The sequence below is a fragment of the Scardinius erythrophthalmus genome, assembly GCF_964197995.2.
Source record: "Scardinius erythrophthalmus genome assembly, chromosome: 13".
Classification (NCBI taxonomy): domain Eukaryota; kingdom Metazoa; phylum Chordata; class Actinopteri; order Cypriniformes; family Leuciscidae; genus Scardinius; species Scardinius erythrophthalmus.
Genome location: NC_138233.1, coordinates 18,674,668 through 18,698,201, shown reverse-complemented (window position 1 = coordinate 18,698,201; position 23,534 = coordinate 18,674,668). Strand labels below are relative to the sequence as shown.

General features: G+C 37.6%; 3 protein-coding genes across 4 annotated transcripts; 2 read left to right on the top strand and 1 right to left on the bottom strand.

The window, feature by feature from the left end:
- Window positions 1-1,946: 1,946 nt before the first annotated feature.
- On the top strand, window positions 1,947-11,738 carry lcp2b (lymphocyte cytosolic protein 2b). 2 transcript variants are annotated; one of them, XM_081383535.1, is made up of 15 exons: window positions 1,947-2,208; window positions 2,806-2,868; window positions 3,776-3,822; window positions 4,294-4,359; window positions 4,458-4,486; window positions 4,591-4,625; window positions 4,718-4,907; window positions 5,021-5,094; window positions 5,178-5,241; window positions 5,331-5,396; window positions 5,490-5,538; window positions 5,631-5,697; window positions 5,961-6,035; window positions 6,248-6,403; window positions 10,239-11,738. In XM_081383535.1, the coding sequence occupies exons 1-15, from the start codon at window positions 2,131-2,133 to the stop codon at window positions 10,362-10,364; spliced, it is 1,185 nt and encodes a 394-aa protein (XP_081239661.1). In that variant the 5' UTR covers window positions 1,947-2,130; the 3' UTR covers window positions 10,365-11,738. The 2 variants fall into 2 exon arrangements, with proteins under 2 accessions (XP_081239661.1, XP_081239660.1); XM_081383534.1 differs by having other exon boundaries at window positions 5,316-5,396.
- Window positions 11,739-12,353: 615 nt separating this feature from the next.
- On the bottom strand, window positions 12,354-12,710 carry syce3 (synaptonemal complex central element protein 3; the record flags this gene model as incomplete). Its single annotated transcript, XM_081383457.1, has 2 exons — window positions 12,354-12,517; window positions 12,602-12,710. 2 exons carry the CDS (start codon window positions 12,708-12,710, stop codon window positions 12,354-12,356), a joined length of 273 nt encoding a protein of 90 aa, XP_081239583.1.
- Window positions 12,711-14,015: 1,305 nt separating this feature from the next.
- foxi3b (forkhead box I3b) lies at window positions 14,016-15,467 on the top strand (the record flags this gene model as incomplete). The annotated part of the gene is made up of 2 exons (XM_081382823.1): window positions 14,016-14,610; window positions 14,902-15,467. 2 exons carry the CDS (start codon window positions 14,016-14,018, stop codon window positions 15,465-15,467), a joined length of 1,161 nt encoding a protein of 386 aa, XP_081238949.1.
- Between the last annotated feature and the right edge of the window lie 8,067 nt (window positions 15,468-23,534).

Below are 23,534 nucleotides of genomic sequence, written 5' to 3'. Positions count from 1 at the left end.
ATTAATCAAAAACATAGACCTCTATGTAAACTAAATCAGTAATAAATTGTAATTGAGTTCAGCAAAGATTTTCTAGACTATATTAAGGCCACATCCACACGAAGCCAGAGCTTTCCCTATCCAATCTTTTTTTCACCTTGTTCTAAAAGAAAAATTCCATAAACACAGGGTCGTCTCAAGAAATATCTGCGTACACACGAAACCACTGAAATGACTCAAAATGATGTAGTATACATGCCAGACCAGTATGTGGCGCTGTAATTCTGCAACAGATATACACTACAAACGTAAAAGACGACTTGAAGCATTCACATAAACCTTTGCATACAAAACCTGTGTACAATAAAAATATGCTCAGTAGTTTTTTCTACTTCTCTTTTCTTTTTCTTTACCAAGAAATTTATTGAACAATATAAACACCTAATGGCCTGGTACAAAATATGAAATGTCTTAATAAGACAACAGTGAAATAAAAATAAAATAAAAATACATTGCAAGTAAATAAGAAATAAAGAAATATAAGAGGCGCAGTAGCTTCTGCAGCACGAACACAAGCATGTAGTCGGCAGTTGTTGTTGCTGTTACGCGAGTAGGGTCGACGTGGGGTGATGACATCATCGTTTCACAAAATATATGGATTGGGTGGCTTTGGCAGTACACACGAAAACGCAAGGGTGCCATTCTCAGATATATCCATTCTGGGACCTCTCCGTCTCCGTGTGGACAAGGCCTAGGTCATAAATTGAGAAGGATCTATAAAATATTTAGCGCATGGTTTTGGCAGGCATGTAGGCCTATTATGACAGCGGGGCAGAGGGTGGCTGAGCCCTCCCCAGCTCTACAGCACCCCACAATTTCAAATCTGTGGTAAGAAATGGAACAACAGCACGCTCTAATTTAGAGCCATTTGGGCAGATTTCAGACTGCCCCGCTTATTTTCACATTACCTCACGTAACCTTGCTACAGAGCAAGACGACATCAGTCCGCTTCAGCTCTATTATCTGCATCAGGTCAGTAACTAGCTGACATGTCTGTAAAGTGGAGTAGCATATAGCATATCAATTAAAGACAGTATAAATCATGTAGTTCAAACGTGCTCATGTGAATAGACTATAATTATGTTTGTTTTGAGAATAGACATGAGATTATTTTCCTCACCTTAAGTCCTCTACAACTTGTAATATTCTAAAACAACATTCTGAGGCATTCAATTCTACATAAGGCAACTCTAAATAGCATTCTATGCATGTGTCATGTGCTGTCAATCAACATTAGAGCACCATCCTCTGGGTAAATAACGCAGGGACACTAGGCCTCTGTCAAACGATTCGAATATAAAGCTTACAACTAGAGGCAAGACCCAGAATCTGCACTATAGCTAAATTTTCGGTCAGGAGCCGCTGGTTAAAACACAAGCAGGCAGCCCAATGCAAAGAGCCCTTGGTAAGAAACTTCTTCATTCTTGGAGTCCTGCGGTTGACTGATGAGCGCCTTCACATCTCACCTTGGTGTTAGATTGCATGCTGTTCTGTTCCCAAAAGGGATGTTTCCTGTTTCTGTTTGGAAAATGCAATGCTTAACAGGTGAATAGGCATCGGGGATGTGCTGATCTAATGCATTGCTCTTTCTATATCTTATGTTGTCTGCATATTTATTTGCGGTCATGGCCTAGTTATTTGCTGTACTAAGAACATGTGAGAACTGGATGTGACTGATCTATAATTAGTGGACAATTGCAATGCTTGTAACCTACACATGCAACCACATTGCCCATAATTAAACATGCACAATATTAAAACAGTACGTTTTTGATGCATTTAAGTTAGAGGGAATCAAGCGTGCAATTATGTACAAATATATACAGTCATGCTATGTAAACCTGTAAGCTTTGAATTTCACATCTTTGGTGATGAGGCACTTCCTCTATACAAAGTTACAGGAAACAGAGAGAGCTGAGAGGCAGCTATTCTGCGTCAACATTATTATCACACTCAGTCAGACCAACTAGCCACAAGCAAGACAAGCGCCTTGCAATCTTCATCAAAGCTGTATACTTTACTAGCTATCATCATAGATAACTGTAGAACAGTCAGTTTATACTAAACTGGAAAACAACCATTCCAAACACAATGAGTTTTGAAAGTCTACCAACCAAATCAGAGGTGATGTGCTGGAACTCTGGAAACTTGGCTGACTATCTCAAAAAAGTGAGTTCATCCTATTGTTCTTCAGACTAAAGAGCTAGATGCATTCAGTTAAAGGGAAATATATTGAAAGCAGTTGTTAGCATTATAAAGTTTAGCATGTAACCCTTTTTTTGTATATATATATATATATATATATATATATATATATATATATATATATATATATATATATATATATATATATATATATATATATATATATATATATATATATAATGAGGCTTCTAGCAGACTCTGAATGCTCTTGGAAGGGTAATCTTTGTACATCTTTTTAGTCGCACTGTTGTTCTTTAGTTGTGCTTCAAGTGTGGCTGATAGATTGCCACGCAATGTGGTTTTCCATACACGTCTATTTGATGGTTCTGTCTTGTTTCTGATAACATCAGCTAATTTATAGCCTTGTCTTGCAATAATTTTGTCAAATGCACCATTATGTCAAAAAGTATATTGTAAAAAAATCAAAACTACATATTGTAAAAAAAAAAAAAAGTACAGTTTTTAGACAGTAAAGTGTTTTTCAAAAGTATATGACTGAGTTTAAGTGCGAAGCATAACTACAGAGCAGTTTTTAGTTATCACACTTTTTTGTGTTTTCAGATGAAACTGCTGGGGTGTGACAGGGTGGTGAAGAAAAGCAATATGAATGGTGCAAGATTCTTGGTGAGTCTTTTTATCTCTCTATGACACATATACTACAACTCAGACCTTACAACTTAAATCTATGCTGCATATAATCATCATTAAACAATATGCACTATTGTGCAAAGGTTAGGCATGTTAGATTCTTAAAAAAACTAAAAAATAAAATGTTTAAAAGGCAGTTATTAATCTTAAATTTGATTGTGCCAGTAGGAAATATACATTTGATGTTGATATATCAATGTATTTTCAAAATGAATTTCCAAACATTCATTTTGCCTTTAATAAGCCAGTGAGATTTTTGAATGCACAAGGGGTACGACAACAGACGGCATGCATGGTCCACACAGAGAACTGATCTCACCATCGAGTCCATCTGGGATTACGTGAAGAGAATAAATGTCTCAGAATAAACTTCTCTGAGCATCTTGGAAAAACCTACCTGCAAAGCCATCTTAAAAACTGTGCACAGGTGTACAATAAAGTGATAAATAAAATCTATGTATGACATTTTTTTTTTTTTTTCAAACATCCCCATAATGTATTTTTTACAAGTGCCTAAAACCTTTCACAGTACTAAAGTTTAGCATAGATTTCTCACAGCACCTTGTAGATGTTACCAAGTGTTCTTATGAATTTAGTCTCTCTCTCTCTTTTTTATGTCACTTCATGTAATCCCAGATGAACTCAATGAGATCAGATTTCTGTGTGGACCAAACCATCTATTGATGGACTCCTTGTGCATATAAAATCCTGCTCAATTTCCTACTGGCACACTTAAGAAAAACATTTTCTGTTTTTTTTCACCAACATTTTTGGTGGAAAATCCAACATGCCTAAGACTTTTGCAAAGTACTGTATGCTCCGAAATGCTTAGACATGTCAAATCAATATAGACATAATAATTCCTGTTTCTATCTTGTTGTAGAACATGAATGATAAGGACATGAAGATGTTTCCCACAACACATATCCCGTAAGTTTAAGCTCAACAACAAGAACAAAATCTCAGTTATGGCAAAATGTATAAACGAAACATATAGGCAAGGGATAAAGGGCATGTGCCTATGGCTCTGCTCTGTCTGATTTAGCAGACAATTTTAACCAAAGTTTACTAAGTATAAGCAAACTTTATTTAATCAGTTCAAGCATTCCATGGAAATCATACACATGACTGTGGCTTTGGTAGCACTATGCTCCACTTTTTGAGCTACAGAAACGCCAATACAAGAATGGAATAAGTCAAATACAAGACACTAAAAAGCCTGCAGACAGAGTAAAAAAAAAAAAAAAAAAATCCCCTAAATGTACAAAGTGACTAACCATCATTTAAACTTAAAACTTGTTTACTTTAAACTTGCCTTCAAATATTGATGAAAAAATAAATAGTCTGTTAAGCTGGTAATGATCATTGCTGTTTCTTTACTTTTGTTTTACAATCTGGAAGATTTATCACAAAGATCTGCAAAGATATTAACCAGCATACCAAACAAAAGAAGAGTCTGTTTCATAGGTAAGCAACATCAGTACTTCATAATTACATGAAGTTTTGTAACAAAACTTTTTCTTCATGTTTGAGAGTTTGTCATTTTAAAATGTTGCATTGACTAGATCAGATCATCGGATGCCTCCAAACCAAGGTAACTAACTCTTGTGCAACTACATAAACAACTGTGGTTATACTTAACCCATTACACACACAACCTAAAATGTTTCTATATTTTCTTTGGGGAAAAATATGCAGAACCTAGTCCAGGAGGTTGGGATTCTGATGAATTTGTAAGTCGCTATGATATACTTTTTAAAAGTCTTCTCGCCACCATTTTTGGACATTATTATTAAATGCAAAAAGTGCATTTATTTTTTTCCAGGACCATGAAGAAAGTGACAATGACTATGAGGAGCCAGATAATAATATATGTGAAGACAATTACATATGCGCAGATAATGAGAAAGGTGACACATCTGATGATGACTATGAACCACCGCCTAGTGAAATACCCTGTGAAGTACCGACTCACTTTCGTGTTTCAAAGCCTCTGGGTGATGGTGATTATTTAGGTAACACAATGCAAAAAAAATAAAAAAATAAAAATAATTCACTATACCCCTGAACAAAAGAATTCATGTATCAGAGGATTCATTCACCCATTCTATTCTGTGGCTCTGTGTAGACAGCGGACCACGTGGTTCTGCAAGACCACCCCAGAACAACAAGTCAACATCTCTTCCCAGAGGGCTTATTAATGTAAGTAAAAATCTTTAGACAATCTCAAACTCGTCTTACTGTAAATGCTGTAATTTCCTGCACAAGTCTTTCTTTACGTTCAGATAGCTAAGCCTCCATCACGACCGGATCCCTCTCCACACAGGCCTTTCGTTCCCCCTAACCAATGTGAGTGAGTTCAATTTCAAATTCATTTAATATGAAATCATGATGTATGAATGTTCTGCAAATCATATCCACAGCCAAACCTGGTCCAGCTGTGCCAAGGGTAGACCGCAGTAAGAAACCTGGCTCATCTACAAAAAAAGATACTGGCAAACCAGGTACCATTCAGTTTTCATTTGAAAACGTTTAAACCCTTCTGTATTGTAATCAGATTTACCTTAACTTAAACATTATAATTTAAATCCTTACAGCAAGAACCACCTTACCAATGCCTCCTAAATCAACATTTCCCACACAAAGGTAAGTATCTTTATCAACGACTTGCATTCGTTAAGTCGGAGATCAGTAGCGCCTACATTTTTTTTTTTTTTTTTTTTTAATCTTCAACACAGATTTGACATCCAACAAAGGGAAGAGCTTCCTCCTCCACCTGTACAAGTAAATGTGATGATGGGGCAGGTTAGTGCACTACCTATAATCATGATTCATGACAGCAGACGTATTTGAGAGACACAAACATAATGTAAACCTAAGACATGCAGTTAGGCTGGACAACCACAAGATGGCACTGTTGTAGTTTGTTTGACAATGAAGCTAAACAAAGGAAATAAAAGTCCAGTCTTGAGCATTGTTTCCTATCACAGAAAAAATCCTACTGTAATAATGAGAGCAACCACATACTAGACCACAATGTAAAGGCTGATTCTTTGTTATGCACTCAGGACATGGATCCAGAGTGGTATGTGGGGCAAATGACACGAGCAGAGGCCGAAGTCTCACTCAGACACGTGAATAAAGTGAGTTCCACCATTCAAGTTTCCCTTACTTAAAATAATTTGTATAAATTGTGGAATAAATAAGCTTTTGTGAGAGAATTAATTGGAATTATTTACACTTAAAAACTACAGATCTTTGCCCTGTATATACGAAAAAGGGAAAAAATAGAGAAAACAAGTGTATAATGAAATGAAGATACTCACACTAAGTGATGGACATTGTCTTTTTTTAGGATGGCACTTTCTTGGTGAGAGACAGCTCAAAGGGCTGCACAGAGCAGCCATACACACTCATGGTGCTGCACCAGCAAAAAGTGTACAACATCCAGATCCGCTTCCTTGGAAGCAGTAATGGCTATTCCCTAGGCACAGGCCTAAATGGCATTGAGGTAATATCTGTTGATTACGACAGAAATGTATGTAAAGCCTGACATAAAATAGTTATGATTTTGTAATGTTTTTTGTTTTCTTTTCTTTTTTTGGAGTATATTTGATACATCAGGCTTTTATGGTTCATATAGTATAATATATAGGAGAATATGGAGCTTATAAATCAAAGAAAAACACAATTTTATTCAAAGGGCTAAAGTAAGCAAAACATGGAATTTGGTGCAATTGCTGATATTTATATGGCCAAAGCTTCAGATGAAATTCTGATAGCTTTATAACAGTATAGCAGACTACTCGCATAAAATGCATATGCATACCATTTCCCTCCCATTAATGTCTTAGTAAGATGATATTTAAATGCTCATTTGTTTTATAAGGGCTCTGTTATTGTGGGAAGCAAAACATATAATGCTATACAAAGATGAATGAGAAATGTACAAATAAACATTCCTCAAAAGCCTGATGTATCATTTGATTGAAATATTATTACTATAAGTTATTCTTCAGTAAAGATTTCACAGCAAAAAGACACCACATGACCATCATGTTTACATGACCATGATGTAATAAAAACGTAAAAGTCTGTGAAAACGTCTAAAAAAAGACTGTATTATGCTGCCAGGCTAGTAGTTGGCGATGTCACTTTGTAAAGAAACAATAGACCTTATTCACAGCAGCCCCATATTTGATTTTTAACGGGAATCACTGGGTTGTACCAGAGCCCGTCTACGGAGAGCCTGCCCACTCCCTATTAAGTCCTATTGTACCGAATTTTGGTTGTAGTACCACCAGAGTTCCACTGGGGGCGATCACCCATGAGTGCAGAATGAATGGGAGTCTATGGGGCTAGACGGCTAAATTTGCCTCTTTTACCCGATAGCCGTTGAGAAATATCAGATTTGATTGTAGGTTTTGTAAGTTCAACATGGGTTATAGGTCGAAAGTTGAATGAACGAGTACTTATGTCCTTTCGATTTCTTACAGGTTGAGTTGTTGTTGCCCATAACACGCTAGCATTCTGCTAATGAACGCTGATTGGTCAGTGAAGGACTGATTACGACCAGAGATACCGCTTGATGGCATCGTGGCGTCCGCAGCAGGACCAGAAACAAACAAAACAAAAACTCTTCTAGCACGTGTATTTACCTGTGTCAGCTGTGTTGTCGATGCCTCGAGTGAAAAGAAAGTGCAGAGCGCGAACGCACCAAAGTGACTGAAGGATTGCCGTAAAGCAGTATCTCTGGTCGTACGATGTGTATGACGTCATTGACACTTTAAAAGACTTTTTAAAGCAAATAAGTGACTCTAAAAAATCTAACACCCAGCAATGTGTAATTTCTTTGCATCTCCTTTCGAATACAACATTCAAATTACTAGACAAAAAATTATATCCTGAGAAAAGTGGATTTTGATGTGTATGATAGACCTCCATTCATTCTGCACTCGTCCTGTGAGCGCCCTCATATGGAGCCAGAGTGGAACTGCAACCAATTCAGAAGCCGGAAGTTTACTGAGAGTGAAACTTCTCCCCTTATTGGGGCTGCGTTCCAGTCCAAAATTGTCATGCCCTTCACTTGCTAACTTCCCTTCGTCTCGTTCACTCGGATGTACGTCATTGCGAGTGCCCACTACTGGCGGAAACTGCAATGGGCTGAACTGGAACGTCCTAAGCACTTGATCACTTGGAATCAGCTGTGGAGTTGATTTATTATTTACATTTTTTTCCCTTTAAGAATTTGTTTAATGCAGCATCCAAATGTTTATAGGTGTGTTTGGGTTGTTTTAAATTTAAAAAAAAATTATAATTAATATATCATAGAGTTGTCTGTGTGGTGGTGATTAGACGAGATATGCGGTGACGTCACAATCGTGTTGCATTGTGGGACATATAGGTGCCTGAAGTGTACATTTGAAGCAGACTCGCTCCCTCTGTCAAAATCGAGGGAACGAGGGTCTGTCCATATAAACTTCCCTCGTCCACTTCACGAAGTGGAACGCACTTCAAAATGGCGGCAGGGATTCCCCCGAGGGGAAGTGCTTAGGGAAGTTCGCAAGTGCGTGTCTAAAAGTGGACTGGAACGCAGCATAGACATTCTCTGGTTGTACTCAGGGTTTGAAATTAACACCCGCCAACCCGCCAAATGCAGGTAAAAATCAACTGTGGTGGGTAACACTGTCAAATCACTAGCCAATTTGGCATGTTACTTATTATGTTTACTCACTTTGCTGGAGAAGTTCGTGCAAGACAAATCTGGGCATATTTAGGCCTAGTGCAAATACTTCTAAGTCATCATGATATATTCAAAACAGTATATTGCGCAGAATCTGCTCATATCTGGCTTTCTTGAACATGACTGTCACTACGCAACAAATTACGGCGCGCTTGTTCATTTACATTTGATAAACAGCGAGGATTAAAAAGCATTTGGTTAACAGAAAAGACATTATTATTTCCAACATCCTACTTTTTTTATGTTCTTTGTACTGTATTGATCTGTCCACCTAAAACACATTTTTGGTGAAAAGGATGAGAATGAAAGAGGAAGGGAGGAGATGGCTGGGTGACAGGATTTTGTTTGAATAAGAAATGAATGTATGAAATCCAAATTTTATAATATATATATATATATATATATATATATAATTATTATTATTATTATAATTTTTTTTTTTTTTTGGTTAATAGAAGTTCTGAATGGCCGGTAACTTGAAAATGTAGTAGCAAAATTGGCCAGTGAGTGAAAAATTTAATTTCAAACCCTGGTTGTACTGTTATTTAATGTATTTTTGGATTGTTCTGCCGACTGCAAAATATCTTTACGAGAAATTCCAGTAGACAAAAAACCCAGACAATCTAGGCTAGGCTGTGGAAAATTATAAGTAATATAATTATACAGCTTTTTACAGAGGATGACATTAAAAACACGGTATGTCCCTTACAACCTCGCTTCTGTCATGGCACTGCTCTGAATAAGGTCTATAAACGTCGCCTATAGACTGAAGACGTTATTCACATGCGCTTGACATCGCCATTCTTGTAATTTCCACAGAGTGGCGTAAATGAACTGCCAAAACACATAAAAAAGTTTTTAGTTGAAAACGGTGTTGTGTAAACGCCTTCTTAGATTTATAGTAGGGATACATTTACACGACAATGATGCACAAAAAAATTTACGTTTTTTCTTTTTACAGATTACAACGTTATCAAAACGATCCCCGTTCACACGGATCCGCGAAACGATTATGCATGCCAGGCCAGTAGTTGGCGAGTTGACTTTGTAAAGAAAGACTACGCACCTACGCATTCAAACGTGCATACCTATAGACTAAACACATAATACGCATGTGCATGCCCTCACTGTTTTCACAGATTCACATTTTAATAGTTTACACTGAGACAATACTGGTATCATTTTTAAAAACTTGCACATTGAAACTGGTTTTCAAAAGTTTGCGATTTCAGGCCACCAAAATGCCGTTGTGGTGTAAATGAACAGCCAAAACGCATAAAAAGCGTTTTTTTTTTTTTTTTTTTTTGAAAACAGTGTTGTGTAAATGGGCCCTTTAAGGCCTAAAAAGTAAGCTGAAAAAGTTATGATAGGTATAGACTATCAATCAGACGATAGAAGGCATGAAGATTGTGAAGTTTTTGAGATTCGATCATTTTGATAATTTAGAGGCCTTAGAAATTTGTGTATCAAATCTACATTACAGTAGGCTACAGTAGCAACTGTAAAGAGTGAAGTGTGTATTAGATTATCAGCTGTGGTGACTGTTATTGGTTCAGTGAGATTCAAAGTTCCCTCAATCAATTGACTTACATGTGTGTCACAGAATTTCTCCAGTGTCATGGACATGGTCGCGCACCACTCAAAGACCCCACTGGTTCTGATAGACGGAATGGAGCGTGGAGCTGGACCTCAGCGGCAGTGCTGTCTTATGCACCCAGCAGGTTACTGACCCACAGAACAATCTTAATAATAATACCCAGTTAGCATTATAATTCTGACTGGGTTCCAGTGTCAAAAAGACTTTCAAAAAAGAATTCAGACACTTTGTCTGAATAATGAGCATTTATAGGTGCTGGCTTTCAACGGCAGGATATGCAAGCACTCATCTCTCCTTCATAAAAAGTATACAAAGTATATGACTAAATTAATAAATCATATTTAGTTTGATTTGATCAGACAGGACTGTCTACACTTTTAGAAATTTTAAACACTTTCAATGTTAAAATCAAGAGGCATTTTTACACTCAATGTTAGCTAGTGGCAACTTTACTTATCAACTCACTGTACATTTGTCTGTTTTAATTTAAATATTTCTAATGCTTTAAGTGTTTGATCTTAATATTGTCTTATTAAATTGTGCTGTTTAAGTATATTATAGTAAACTCCACCTCACAAGTGTACTTCTTTGAGTTACATATTTAGTCTTCCATCATCTGTGCACGGCTTAACCATGTTGGGGTTTCCACTTCAGTCTGGAGGCAAGCCATTTTATCAGGGTGTGTGAAGCACACGGTCAGGTTACACTGCAGCAGCTGGGTCTTCACTGAAAACAAAGGGTGTAGTGGTTGAACATACAGCAAGAAAAACACAAGGAGAGACCCTCTTACTCCATTATGACTGACTTGAAACATAACCAGCACAAACAGGTTATGTTTACTGTAATCAAAGTATAAATAGAAGCATTCTGTTATGTATTATGCAAAGGTTACTGTTAACGTACACCCAAAAGAAAATCTATTAATTCATTATTATTTTACAGTAATCAATCTAAAATATGGCTATTGCAGGGCTTGATAATCCACAAAAAGCCGGCAACACAAATGCAAGTAACTCGAAATATACAAAGATGCTCATGCTTGACTGGATATGCTGGGCTCAGCAATAGATCCAGCTAATATGTTTTCTTGTCAAACTTCATGGCGCTATGTCATAATAAAATTAATTATTATTGACAGCCCTGGAGGATTTGGGGGGTGTTCTGGGTGCTGATATGTTTGTGTTAGCACTGACGGCCAGCACAGATTAATGTCTTAGCTCTGGCTCATCGCTAACTGCCACCCCTGGCAAGGATGGCACATATATATATATTTTTTTTTAATTTGAAAGTAATACCCATTTGAAAGCCACCAGAAGAATTTCTGTCAGCACTCTAGAAAGAGGAACTATTAAACTGCCAGTACATTTCAAAATTGTCAAAACATGGGTGTGTGGAGATGACTTTCCAAATTGTGCATTATTATTACATTTCATAAGGTTAAATATTAAAGAAAGTAAGGCTGGGACTATGAGGTACAACTGTCACTAACAGTCACTGAATTATGCTAAAAAAAAAAAAAAAAAAAAATCAAACTTATTTACCTTCCAATCGGTCCATAAATTCTGACATTAAATCCAACTGCTTCAAGATATAATCTAGGCCAGCTGAGGCTCCGTGTTCACTGTTCTTGGTGGCATTTGCCTCAGGCTCCATCTGTAAGTCCATTGCATACAGAAGTAAGAAAATGATATCATACAATCATTTATAAGGTCTATCTGTCTTAAAAGGATGACACACACAAAAAGAAATCAAAAAATGGAACATGCATCCCTTCTTAGAAAAACAGCATTTTGCAACAAATTTTGCAAACCTCGTGAAGCTCAGAAAGGGATTTGTAAAACTGTAAAACTAATTTAGAAGAACAATGAAATCTGCATACAAAAGGAATATAATGAGCTGAACATTTAGAAGCATTTTTGCATTTTAATGACATTAGATGAATCATATTCACAATCAGCATGTTTGCTTTGTTGATATGTTTATTAATTTGTGTGAGGGAAAATAACCATGTAAAATCACAAATATACAAGGCAACATGAATAACTCTGGCTAATCTAGGCTAATGCATCATTAACAATATTAACAACATCAGAGGTCTCTGTTCTAAACAAAAACTTGAATCTATTCTTGGTGGATATTATGTTCTTGAGCAGCAGGATGATCGGTGGGACCACAGATGACATCTTTGCACTTGAGAAACTCGTTTTCCAGACTCTTGATGGATTCAGCCAGATCTGGACTGGTGCGGAGTACAACCATATCATAGGCCATCCAAGACAAATTCACTGAGGACGAAGAAAATGATTGTTGACAAAGTACAGTATTATTATTAAACGGAATGTACTATTAGTTTGTTAGTCTAACGTTACCTGAAATATTTTCCATTTGTTCAGTCATCTTCTCCAAATGTTGGTTCAGTTGTAAACACTCACGACCGAAGTCCTCACATAACTGCACACTCGAAATATCTTCAGTCATCTAAAAACCATTAAAACTCCGTAACTCCAGCTGAATTGTTGTTAGGCTACTTAACCTCTCATATTAAATGAATTACATTTTAATTATGGATTAAAAAAGAACAAGTTGAAAACGTAGGTCTACATAAACTAATGAGTTCGTTTTTCGTCACCAGCTTTCTCCCGTCACTCAAATAAAGGCAAGGCTAACTTACCTCAGGCCAAAGAAAGAGTGCTTTAATTTAAATTACGTTAATAAATTAATATATATTTAGTGTGAGTAGAAATTCACAACGTAAGCTGATTACCTTGATAATGTAGCGAACCACAGACAACCTTTAATGTTTCTTGTTTTATTGCGACAGCTGACAGTTCCTTGTGCTCGAGCAATGCACGCGACACGCAGATTTAACGGCTCTCTCTCGCGTGCACGCGGCTCACATCTTGTGTGATAATCAACTCGAATATAAATTTCGCTTTAATTTGGAAGCCTTAGCTTAAAAACAACGATTCATTTACGTCATGACGTCCCGGCGCGGACAAACAAACAAGTAAATACATACAATTAGCACTTATTTGAAACAACAATATCTTGAACACAGCCTATCTTAGCTAAAAATGTTTTTGTACGCTATAATAAAATGTTACCAACACTTTTGAAGGAGATGCAGTTTAAATAGGAGAATTGTACAATGACGGTAGAATGACCGTAAACAACTATTCTACTTTCAAATAAAAGCTGCAATTTAAACTTTTTCATGAATAAATTAATCATAAAAGTAAAAAATTAAAAAAAGAGCTTGCTCCACATAATATATATATATATATATATATATATATATATATATATATATATATATATATATATATATATATATATATATATATATATATATATATATATATATATATATATATATATATATATATATATATCCCTGGAGTTTTAGGTTGTAGGTTTTTGGTTGTAACAGAAAATTCCAGTGTGTCAGGCTAAAATCTGAATGCCTTCAGGTGAAGAGGAGTGGAAGGGTGGGTGGTCATGGAAGAGCCCAAACACGTGGAAGCTTTCAATAAGGTGGGGCTGAGGAGGTGCTATATATGCACAAAACAGGTGCAACAAGTGACAATGTTGATACTGCAGAAGAAAGCACAGTAGCTTTGAGAGAGGACACAAGCAGCGCTAGAGCTCCTGAAAATATTCATAGACCATAAAGGTAAAAAAAAAGAAGAACAGGTCATCAGAGAGAGAGAGAGAGAGAGAGAGAGAGAGGGAAAAAACACTTATTTTTAATCCCAAGTGGAGCACCATCAGGATCACCGAGCAATGACATCCTATGAATCTCAAGGTCAGTCTCCGACGAGATGTGGGCCTCAGTTCCCTAGCTTGGGACAGGAACCTCCAGAATTGAGTATGTACAGCGACAGCTACTATCCCCCTCCATCACTGCCGAGTCCACAGCGAGCGAACCCTACCTCGTATGAACTCGGAGACTATGCTGCCTCATCGCCTAACCCCTACCTGTGGTTCAACAGCACAGGGATGAACAGCGCTCCTTATCTGGGTGGAACGCCTGGCCCTGCAGGACCGTCTTTTGTTCCCCAGCACTACGGCATGCAAAGGCCCTATTTGGGACCTGGGGGACCAGGTGTTCCTGCTGGTGATCTGAGCTGGTTCTCCATGCCCTCTCAAGAGGATCTTATGAAGCTGGTCAGGCCACCTTATTCATACTCTGCTCTTATTGCGATGGCCATTCATGGTGCACCGGAACGCCGGCTCACTCTAAGTCAGATTTATCAGTATGTTGCAGATAACTTCCCTTTTTACAACAAGAGCAAAGCAGGATGGCAGAACTCTATTCGTCACAACCTCTCTCTGAACGACTGTTTCAAAAAGGTTCCACGAGATGAAGATGATCCAGGTGAGTTTTTGCGGCTCTTTGATTATTATTTATTACATAAATGCAGTAGTATATAAACAATATTATTAACTAAGTATATATATATATATATATATATATATATATATATATATATATATATATATATATATATATATACATACACACAATATTATTAACTATATAAACATTACAAATTATTGTTTATCATTTAAATATTATTTATAGAAATATTAATAATAATAATAATAATAATAATAAAATATATTTTTTAAACTGTATTTAATGTGAAATGTATCTCTCATTTTAAAGGTAAGGGCAATTACTGGACCTTAGATCCGAACTGTGAAAAAATGTTTGACAATGGCAACTTCAGACGCAAGAGGAAGAGAAAGTCTGACTGTATCCCAGAGAAGAGCAGTTCTGGAGGGAATCTGAGCTCTGAGTCAGGAGACAGTAATGGCAGGGGCAGCCCGAAAAATCAAGCCGTTGACATTTCCACTTCGCCTGAAAAGGGCCCTTCACCCACATCCACGGGTCCATCGCCATGCTTGAGCAACTTCCTGACTGAGATGTCTGGGGTCACGGCTGGCTCTCTCGACATGGAAGGAGATCCCCTGAGTCGTCCCTTTACGCTCAGTCTGCCAGTGGACGGAGCACAAAGAGCCTCGCAACCCGCAGGCTTTAGCACCTACTCCCCCAGCTCTACGGTGTCCGAGTGGGCATCACCTCTGCCCCCACCGCCATCCATTTCCCCATCACCTTCCCACTCCAATTTAGGTTACAACGGGCCTACTCTTAGTCAGTTTAATGGGCATTTCTACCCTGGTTTGAGCTCGACGGGTATTCTTTACCCCCGGGAGGGCACAGAGGTATAGGAGGGGAAGCGAGTGACACCGAGAACAGAAAAGCTGAATGATCAATTCATGCTATAGACTCTGGGGGCAAAAAAAAAAAAGAAAAAACACTGTTGTTTTCCTGAAACTATACACTGCTATGGCCTAACCAAACTCCTCTGAGTTCTGTGGGCACAAGATACGAATGAATTCCCACAGGAATGGCCTAGTCAGCATGAGATATGACAGGCTGACTCTAGCAAAGGCCCCTGTTATCAGCGGCTCCGACCTGAGGTCAGCTGCTGACATCAAGCCATTCTACGCACCTAATTCTTTCTTAACTCATATTACTGAAACCGAATTCAAGCAAGCGCCTGTAATGAAAGCGAACTGATGAATCACGTCTTTTGTGGGCAGAGAAACTCCAGTTAAAATACATATGGTGAAGCAGATTTTCTCTGCTGCATGCTGGTATTGTAACATGATACTGTCAGTCTTTGTATTTTAACTTGACAATGTGTTTTGTTTATTGTAAAGTTGGGTATGTGTGAATGTTCGAGTATATTTTATTTTTATTATTTTATTTTATTTTACTATGAGGTCGCTAAGGGTGTATATTGATTCTTTTTAATAAAAAAAAATATTTAAAATAAAATTGACTTGGATATTATTCAGTTGAATAATGTTATTTATTAAACAACAACAACAAAAAAACGTTTAATTTTATTAAAAGGAAACTTTGACTCGCATTTAGTGTCCATGGAAAAAAAAAATGACCTTGAAAAAACTAGAACTTGTTTCACCAGGTCACTCTTAACTGTCACTCTTTCCTAGACTTTCACTTTGTACTATGTAGGCTACTGCTGATCCCACAGTTTTTGGCAGTGCTTCAATTTTACTTAAAATTTGTGATGATGACATGGGAGATAATAAGTTGTAAGACAGCACTAGTTGCTCGAGATGAGAGCTTGATCTTTTTGTTTAGTTAACAGAAAATTTTAGACAGCCAGACAGTGACTGATGGTTAACAGATTCCATCACGTCCTGCTATACGATTCCTGTTCCATTAATGTGGAGACCGACACAAATGGACAGCTCATTTTATATATATATATATATATATATATATAGTGACTTCAAATGCAAACCTCTCAACAAACAAAATACTGAACCTTGAAATGATAAAACAATTGATATACTGTTTAAACTTAAAATAAAAATATTTGGATACTTTTTGGTTGTCAACTTTAACGTAAAGGTGATTAATACCTGAGGTTACTGAGCTATAAGGTCTGTATTATAATGTGATTTGAAGAATGAAAAACTCAGTTAGCTTGTGTTTAAATAAAACGAGTGACAGCTTAGGGAGTGCTCTTCCTTCTGTATATATCCCTTTTACTATTTGAATAAAAATTTTTTTTTTCATGTTGCTAAAAAAAACAACATTCAAGTACACACTGACAACTGCATTCTACGGGAATGAATCCACTAAAATGAACTCCTGAAAGTGTGATGATTGACACTGACATAGTGATAACCACTATAGTAGTACAAAAAATGTTTATTTAATTGAGAAATGTTGAAAGGCTACATGTTTTGATGTATTATATTAGAATTACTAATTGCTTAATTAATAAATAAGTTACATAAATAAGTATTTGTAAGTAATCTACCCAGCACTGGATGTACGTCTCGAAAGAAAAGACTATCGCAACTTCCATTTCATGCCGACTTTAAAGGTAGTGTATTCCAATAGTTTTTGCCATGGTACTGAGAATTATGAAAATGTATTTTGGTATTTCACAACTCTATTACAACCTAAATAACCTTTCTCTATTATTACATTAAATATGTGTAGTAAATAAATATGTGTGCCACAGATATATGACTAAAGCAAATGAAATTAAGCAAAGACAATATAATAGGCCTAATTTTACAACCTACAGGGTTTAATATAATTTATGTATCTTAATGTTTATTATGTGTCCAAAAACTGTATTTATGAATGCTTAAATGAAACCATAAAAAATTAAAACGTTTGGTTCAGACAAAATTAATTCAGAAAACAGTTTCTAAGGCTTGATTCTGTTTGCGCCGTCTATGGCCCAGAGCAATTTCTAGAGTGTGTTTTTGTACTGTCAAGAGAAAAAAATCATTAAATATATACATGATGGAGGACTTTGTTTGGCAACTTTCACCACGTTGCTAAGGTCACCAACAGACATGTTGTATCAGTAAATCAGCTATCTTGACAGAAATTAATTCATTTGGTAGTTTCTGACAGTCTTTACCTGACTTGGTACAAATTTTACCTTTAAGCAGTACAAATTTGCCACGAAAGACCTCAGCTCAGATCATTTAACAACTGTTTTGCATAACAGCTCACAACACACCCAAGGAGATCACGGAATTACTTTTTTAGGAATTAATCAAATCTGGATTTCAACATTTTCCTTCTTCGGATGCGTGTGAGCAGAGGCTTAAAAACAGAGAATGAGCCCTCAAGCAAATTCATGCCTAAAGGGATTACCTCTTCAGATGGAGAAATTGATATAATATGAAATCTGAGGATTTATTACTAAGGCCATTCTTTAGTTAATGTAACATGCAAAACACATACCATTATTTAGCACATCAAACAAGTATTTGCACTATTGGATTTATCTGTGAGCTACATCCTGTTCGCCTGTGAACTATAAATGCTTCTAGGAAAAAAGTGAAAGGCAAACATTGTACGCACGAATGGGAACCGCAGATGAAAGTTATAATGACAGAAAAGTATTCTGCTGATGGTATCGTTGTGTATGACTTACATCTTTGCTTATTTTACCACTGTTTTTCGCATCAGTACAAGTATTTCTCGTCACGTCGTATATATTTCCATGCCAGTTGAGTACCAGACTAAAAGCAGCTGTGGCAGGTGAAAGTAGGGAAGAAGAACTTGTTCTGTTTTGTACCGTCTGCTTCAAATGTGCCAAAAGAAACAGAAGGAACACTCAGTCGAACAAAACCTGACAATAAAGCAAATTTAAGGAAAGTTGGCTTTTGGTTGAAAACTCTACACCCACTCACTGAACTGTAATGATGCAAATTACCAACTGCTTATTTTGACAGTGGAAATGCACTGTGCACTGTGAAATGAAATGAATCTGTAGAATTATATTCTCTCTATTAAACTGTTTAGGCCTTAACATGAAAATCTCTTCTGAGGATGCACTACAGCTGTCTACATTTACATTTACATTTATGAATTTAGCAGATTGACATGGTTTTATTTCAGTTAGCCTAATAGCTAGTTTGATTTGCATTGAGAGATGATTTTATGGAAAGTACCCCATGCCAATCTCTAGGTATGGTGAAGGCTATGTGATGATGTGGGGCTATTTTAATTCCAAAGGCCAAGGGAACTTTATCAGGATGCATAGTATCCTAAAAAAAAAAAATACTTAAAAATAAAAATCTGCCTGCCTCTATGGGAATTTAACATAGGGGTGTCCAAACTTATGCACCCTGTATTTTAAGGAAGAACATTTATTTATTTACAATACATTATTCATTCACAAAGAAAATTGGTGTCCTTAAAGGTTGGATTTTTCCTAATTTTTTAAGGCATTAAGTTCAGTATCCAAAAGATGATTTTTTATTCCTCTTTTTAGTCAACTTTAGTATGGGTGTCTAAACTTATGCATAGCACTGTACATAAAATATTATATTTAAAGCTCTCATCCTCCCTGATTTTACAGTCAGCTGTTTTAGTTAATCTGTTTTCAATAGCTTTTAATCAGTGACAATTTGCTTGTGATGCTTGTTTTTATGGTGTGACCTTGTAAATCACATTGATCAACTCTTTGTTTTAATTGTGCTATATGAATTAAGTTGCTATTGCTAAATAAAAGTTAAAAAAGGTTTCAAATGAGAAAAGAACAGAGACATATATCATGCGATGAACAAGCCAACAGGGGAAATTGCAGTGAATGCTCTTTATTCTAGTCGAGGACAAGGAGACAGATGACGAAGAAGGTGAGAAGAAAGCAATGGTAAACAGTCCACAATAACAATACTTTCTTGCACTTATCTACAAATGAAATGTTTTTAAGTCAGTTATTTATATCTTTTGCTGTAGTGTGTCAGTAGGAAATATCAGTTTACATTTCCAAACATTCTTTTTGCCATTAATTGTAATTATCCAGTGAGATTTCTGTATGCACAAGGAGTCTGACAACAGACGGTATGATCTGATCTCACCATCATCGAGTCCGTCTGTGATTACATGAAGAAACAGAAAAAACTGAGACAAACTAAATCCAGAAGAACTGCGGGAACGTCTCCAAGATGCTTGTATGCTATACAATGTGAATGTATAGATGTGTAGCTATACATAAAAAGATGAGACCAAAGTCAGTCTACAAAGACGTCAAACTGTTTCACAGGTACATTTTGTGAGCTTCTGTGAGGGGCGATGTGTTAAAGGTCAGTAATCACTTATTATCACAAATGTACATTTGTTTTAGACTTATTTTATAATTGGATATTTAGGACTCTCAATATCCATTCACTAACCACACTATTTCCTGTAGCCTTTGGGCAGAGTTATTTCTCAACAGTATAATGTGATTAAAATCTATAAATCTTCTGTTACACCTGCTGCCTGTTATGTGGCACACACCTGGCTCTCAAACGGAATCTACCAAAACAATGTGTTCAAGACGCTGCTGCTGGATTTTATGACGTATTACCAGCCAATAACAGTCAGTACTGAAGCCATTACTGACTTCCAGGAAAACATACAAAACAAAAACAAAAAAGTCTTGGTCCTGACATGTCTATTTTTTATATATATATATTATGCAAATAATAATAATAAAACAATAAACCCTTTGATTCATATTTATAAAAAAGAAACACAACAGTCCTATCAATTATCAATGCCATGTGTTTTGGACAAGTATTATGAATACAATGGGACATGAATGGTTATCAAGGGGGTCTGCAACTAGGGGCTCCACAGAGTTACTGCAAGGGGGCCACCATTTATTGTTTGATCTCAAACTCATTTTTGTTAAAAACTGTAAATATGTGTTATATGACGAAAATATAACATTATATATAACTTCAACCATAGCTAAAGATAAGAACTTTGTCCCTCCCACATGAAAATTTTAGGGCTTTACTCAACCAAAGAAAATCTTGGTCGACTTAAGTCCTTAAGTTTTCGACTAAAAATGACGTTAGAAAAAAAAAAAAACGTTAAATTAATTAGCTGCGCACTGTGCGCAGTACTTGGTAGCCTTGTTGTCCGCCAGGGGCGTTTCTAGGTTTTAAAAACATCAGGGGCTGAGCCTGAAAAATCAGGGGCTGGGGTGGGTAATAAGATAACATGATTCGATACAGAGAATAATGTATATTTTAGGCCTATATGCAGGGGGCAGACTGGTTAAAAAATTCAGTCCTGGCACTGTTGCCACACCAGCCCATATTACCACACAGACACACACATTCAAATGTGAGGTAGTTAGGGGGGTTGGGGGGCATGCTCCCCCGAGAAAATTTTAATTTCTCAGACCTACATATGTGAATTTTAAGGTGTTTGAAGGCCAACATTTTTTGATAACAATAGCTTTAAAATCATGTCAGTGGGCAGTATACATAAATTATTTGTCAAGCAGATAACAGATTCTTAAACATGAGAATGAGGATAAATGTTGAAATGAATGATCCACACTAGAAAATGGAAATGCAAAATGTTTCTGCTTATAGTTGACAATACACAATCACATAATTATTCCAAACAGGAATGGCCTTAAATGAGAAATCTTTCAAGGATTATTTTGCATAGATGTAAACTTTTTAGCATTAAAGTTTGGTTTCAGCAACTTGTTTCTTTCTTGAGTTAATCAATGTTTTTGGCACTATTAAATCAGTTAAATTAAATTTCAATTGTTCACACATAAAGACAGTAACTTGTCACCACCTACTGGCTTAATGATGCAAGTTGCGCAAACACAGACAAGCGGAGTGACACAAACTGTGAAAAGACTGATACTGGTGAACACATTCTAGGACCTTATATATACATATCAGAGTTAAATAGGAATACATTGTAATAATGTTAATCAAGCAGCCTTAATCACACGACTGCGCAGCAATATTTTTTACAAATACTCATTATACAAATTAAATAATACAGATCTAGACAAATTGGGCTGCTTATTGTTAAAATAATGTCATGAACGATCATTTCATGGGGGGTGTTCTGAAGACAGACTGTTACCTGTGAAACAGGGGTGCTCTAAAAACACCCATTAGAAATTAGTGCTTTCCACCTGATGAAATGAACGCGGCAAAGCTGATTACCGGTAAAATGAACGCGACAAAACGTCTTAGGTTACGACTGTAACCATAGTTCCCTGAGAAGGGAACGAGACGATGCGTCAATGACGCTTTGGGAACGCTCCTGCGTGATTGCGTCTGAAGCACCTATGTCAACTAGTCCAATGGCGAGAGTGGGCGTCACGGGCGGGTGACGTGACGACCAGGAAAGGATAAAGGACATCCGGTTTAGAACCGCGCTAGCTTCGAAAAGGGCCGAAGCAAGTCGATCACAGGGATGTAGTAAGTATGGCAAAGTGACGCATCGTCTCGTTCCCTTCTCAGGGAACTATGGTTACAGTCGTAACCTAAGACGTTCCCTTTCGAGGGAACTCGCGATGCGTCAATGACGCTTTGGGAACGAGAATGCCCAACACGCCATACGAACCAGAACCTGTCTGTGTGAATACTGCACAACTAAGACAAGAGAACTGGAGAACCTGGGGAAGCACCCAGGTCGAAGTTGCAAAACCTTACGAATGTGAGCGGAGAGGACCAGCCTGCCGCATACCACACCCTACAGGGATATCTACATATATATAATAAGGCTTCTAAGCCGCCATACTCCTGTCCTGGTCTAAAATCACCACGGAGGAAACAACCAAAGGTCCCCCCCTTTCTCCCTCTCCTCAGGGAAATATCACCAAAAGGGACATGTAGGCACTAAGGCTGCCACGTACACCTTCAGTGTGGAAGGGGATAACCCTGTGGAAAAACAAGCAAGCAGTAACTCCAGCACTGTACCAATCGGGCAGTAACTGGGCCCGAGACCCGCAATATGAAGTGAAAACCCATCACTAAATACATAAAGTTTCCTCGTGGAGAGAGCTCTGGAGTGAAGTATGGTCTCCACAACCTCAGTTGAGAGACCAAGTCAATGAGTTTGGCCCCCTCAGAGGCCAAACCCACAGGTTCCATATATCTGGGCTGGGGTGAAGGGTCACCCCTCCCACTTAAAACCAAAGGTCCCTCCTGACTGGAATCTCCAAGGGAGAGCCATCGAGTAGAGACACCGGGTCTGAGAACCAATCAGACCGGCCAGTACGGTTCTACAAATAGTAGACTTATTCCGTCCCGGCGGACCTTCTCCAGAACTCCTTGGAGCAGAATAATCGGGGAGAGATGTACAGACGTAGCCTCGGCCATGTCCATACCACAACGTCCAGCCCCAAGGGAGCTGGGTGTGTGAGGGAGAACCAAAGTGGACCATGCGTCGTATCCTGAGACGTGAACAGATCCACTTGTGCCTGGCCATAAACCCCCCAAAATGTGCTCCACCACCTCGGTGTGGAGCCTCCATTCCCCGGGCCTCAGCCCCTGCCTCAACAGGATGTCTGCTCCTACATATTTATGTAAGAGACCACTGACGTGTTGTCTGTAAGGACAAGCACATGATGGTCCCTCAGGTCTGGGAGGAATGTCTCAACGCATTGAAGACTGCCATCATCTCCAGGCTTTATGTGCCAAAAAGATGATGACTCCTCCACAGGCCCTGAGATGAGTGGCCTCCCAATACCGCTCCCCAGCCGGTGAGGGAAGCATCTGTCGAGATAGCAACTCGATGGCAAAGAGCTCCCAACACCGGAACCTGGGAAAGGAACCAGTATTTCCTCCATATAACCAAGGCGCGGAGACACTGCCACGTGATCTTGATCGTACGAAGTGGGTTTCCCCTCGGGGAGAACCCTCTGGTTCTGAGCCACCACTGCGAGAGTCTCATATACAGTAGGCCAAAGGGTA

What these genes read in the sequence shown, in the direction of transcription:
- lcp2b (XM_081383534.1), top strand. Translation starts at nt 2,131, where the DNA reads ATGAGTTTTGAAAGTCTACCAACCAAATCAGAGGTGATGTGCTGGAAC. An exon ending in GGGTGATGGTGATTATTTAG is followed by an intron (nt 4,908 to 5,020) that starts GTAACACAATGC and finishes GGCTCTGTGTAG; the next exon opens with ACAGCGGACCACGTGGTTCT. An exon ending in TCAACATTTCCCACACAAAG is followed by an intron (nt 5,539 to 5,630) that starts GTAAGTATCTTT and finishes TCTTCAACACAG; the next exon opens with ATTTGACATCCAACAAAGGG.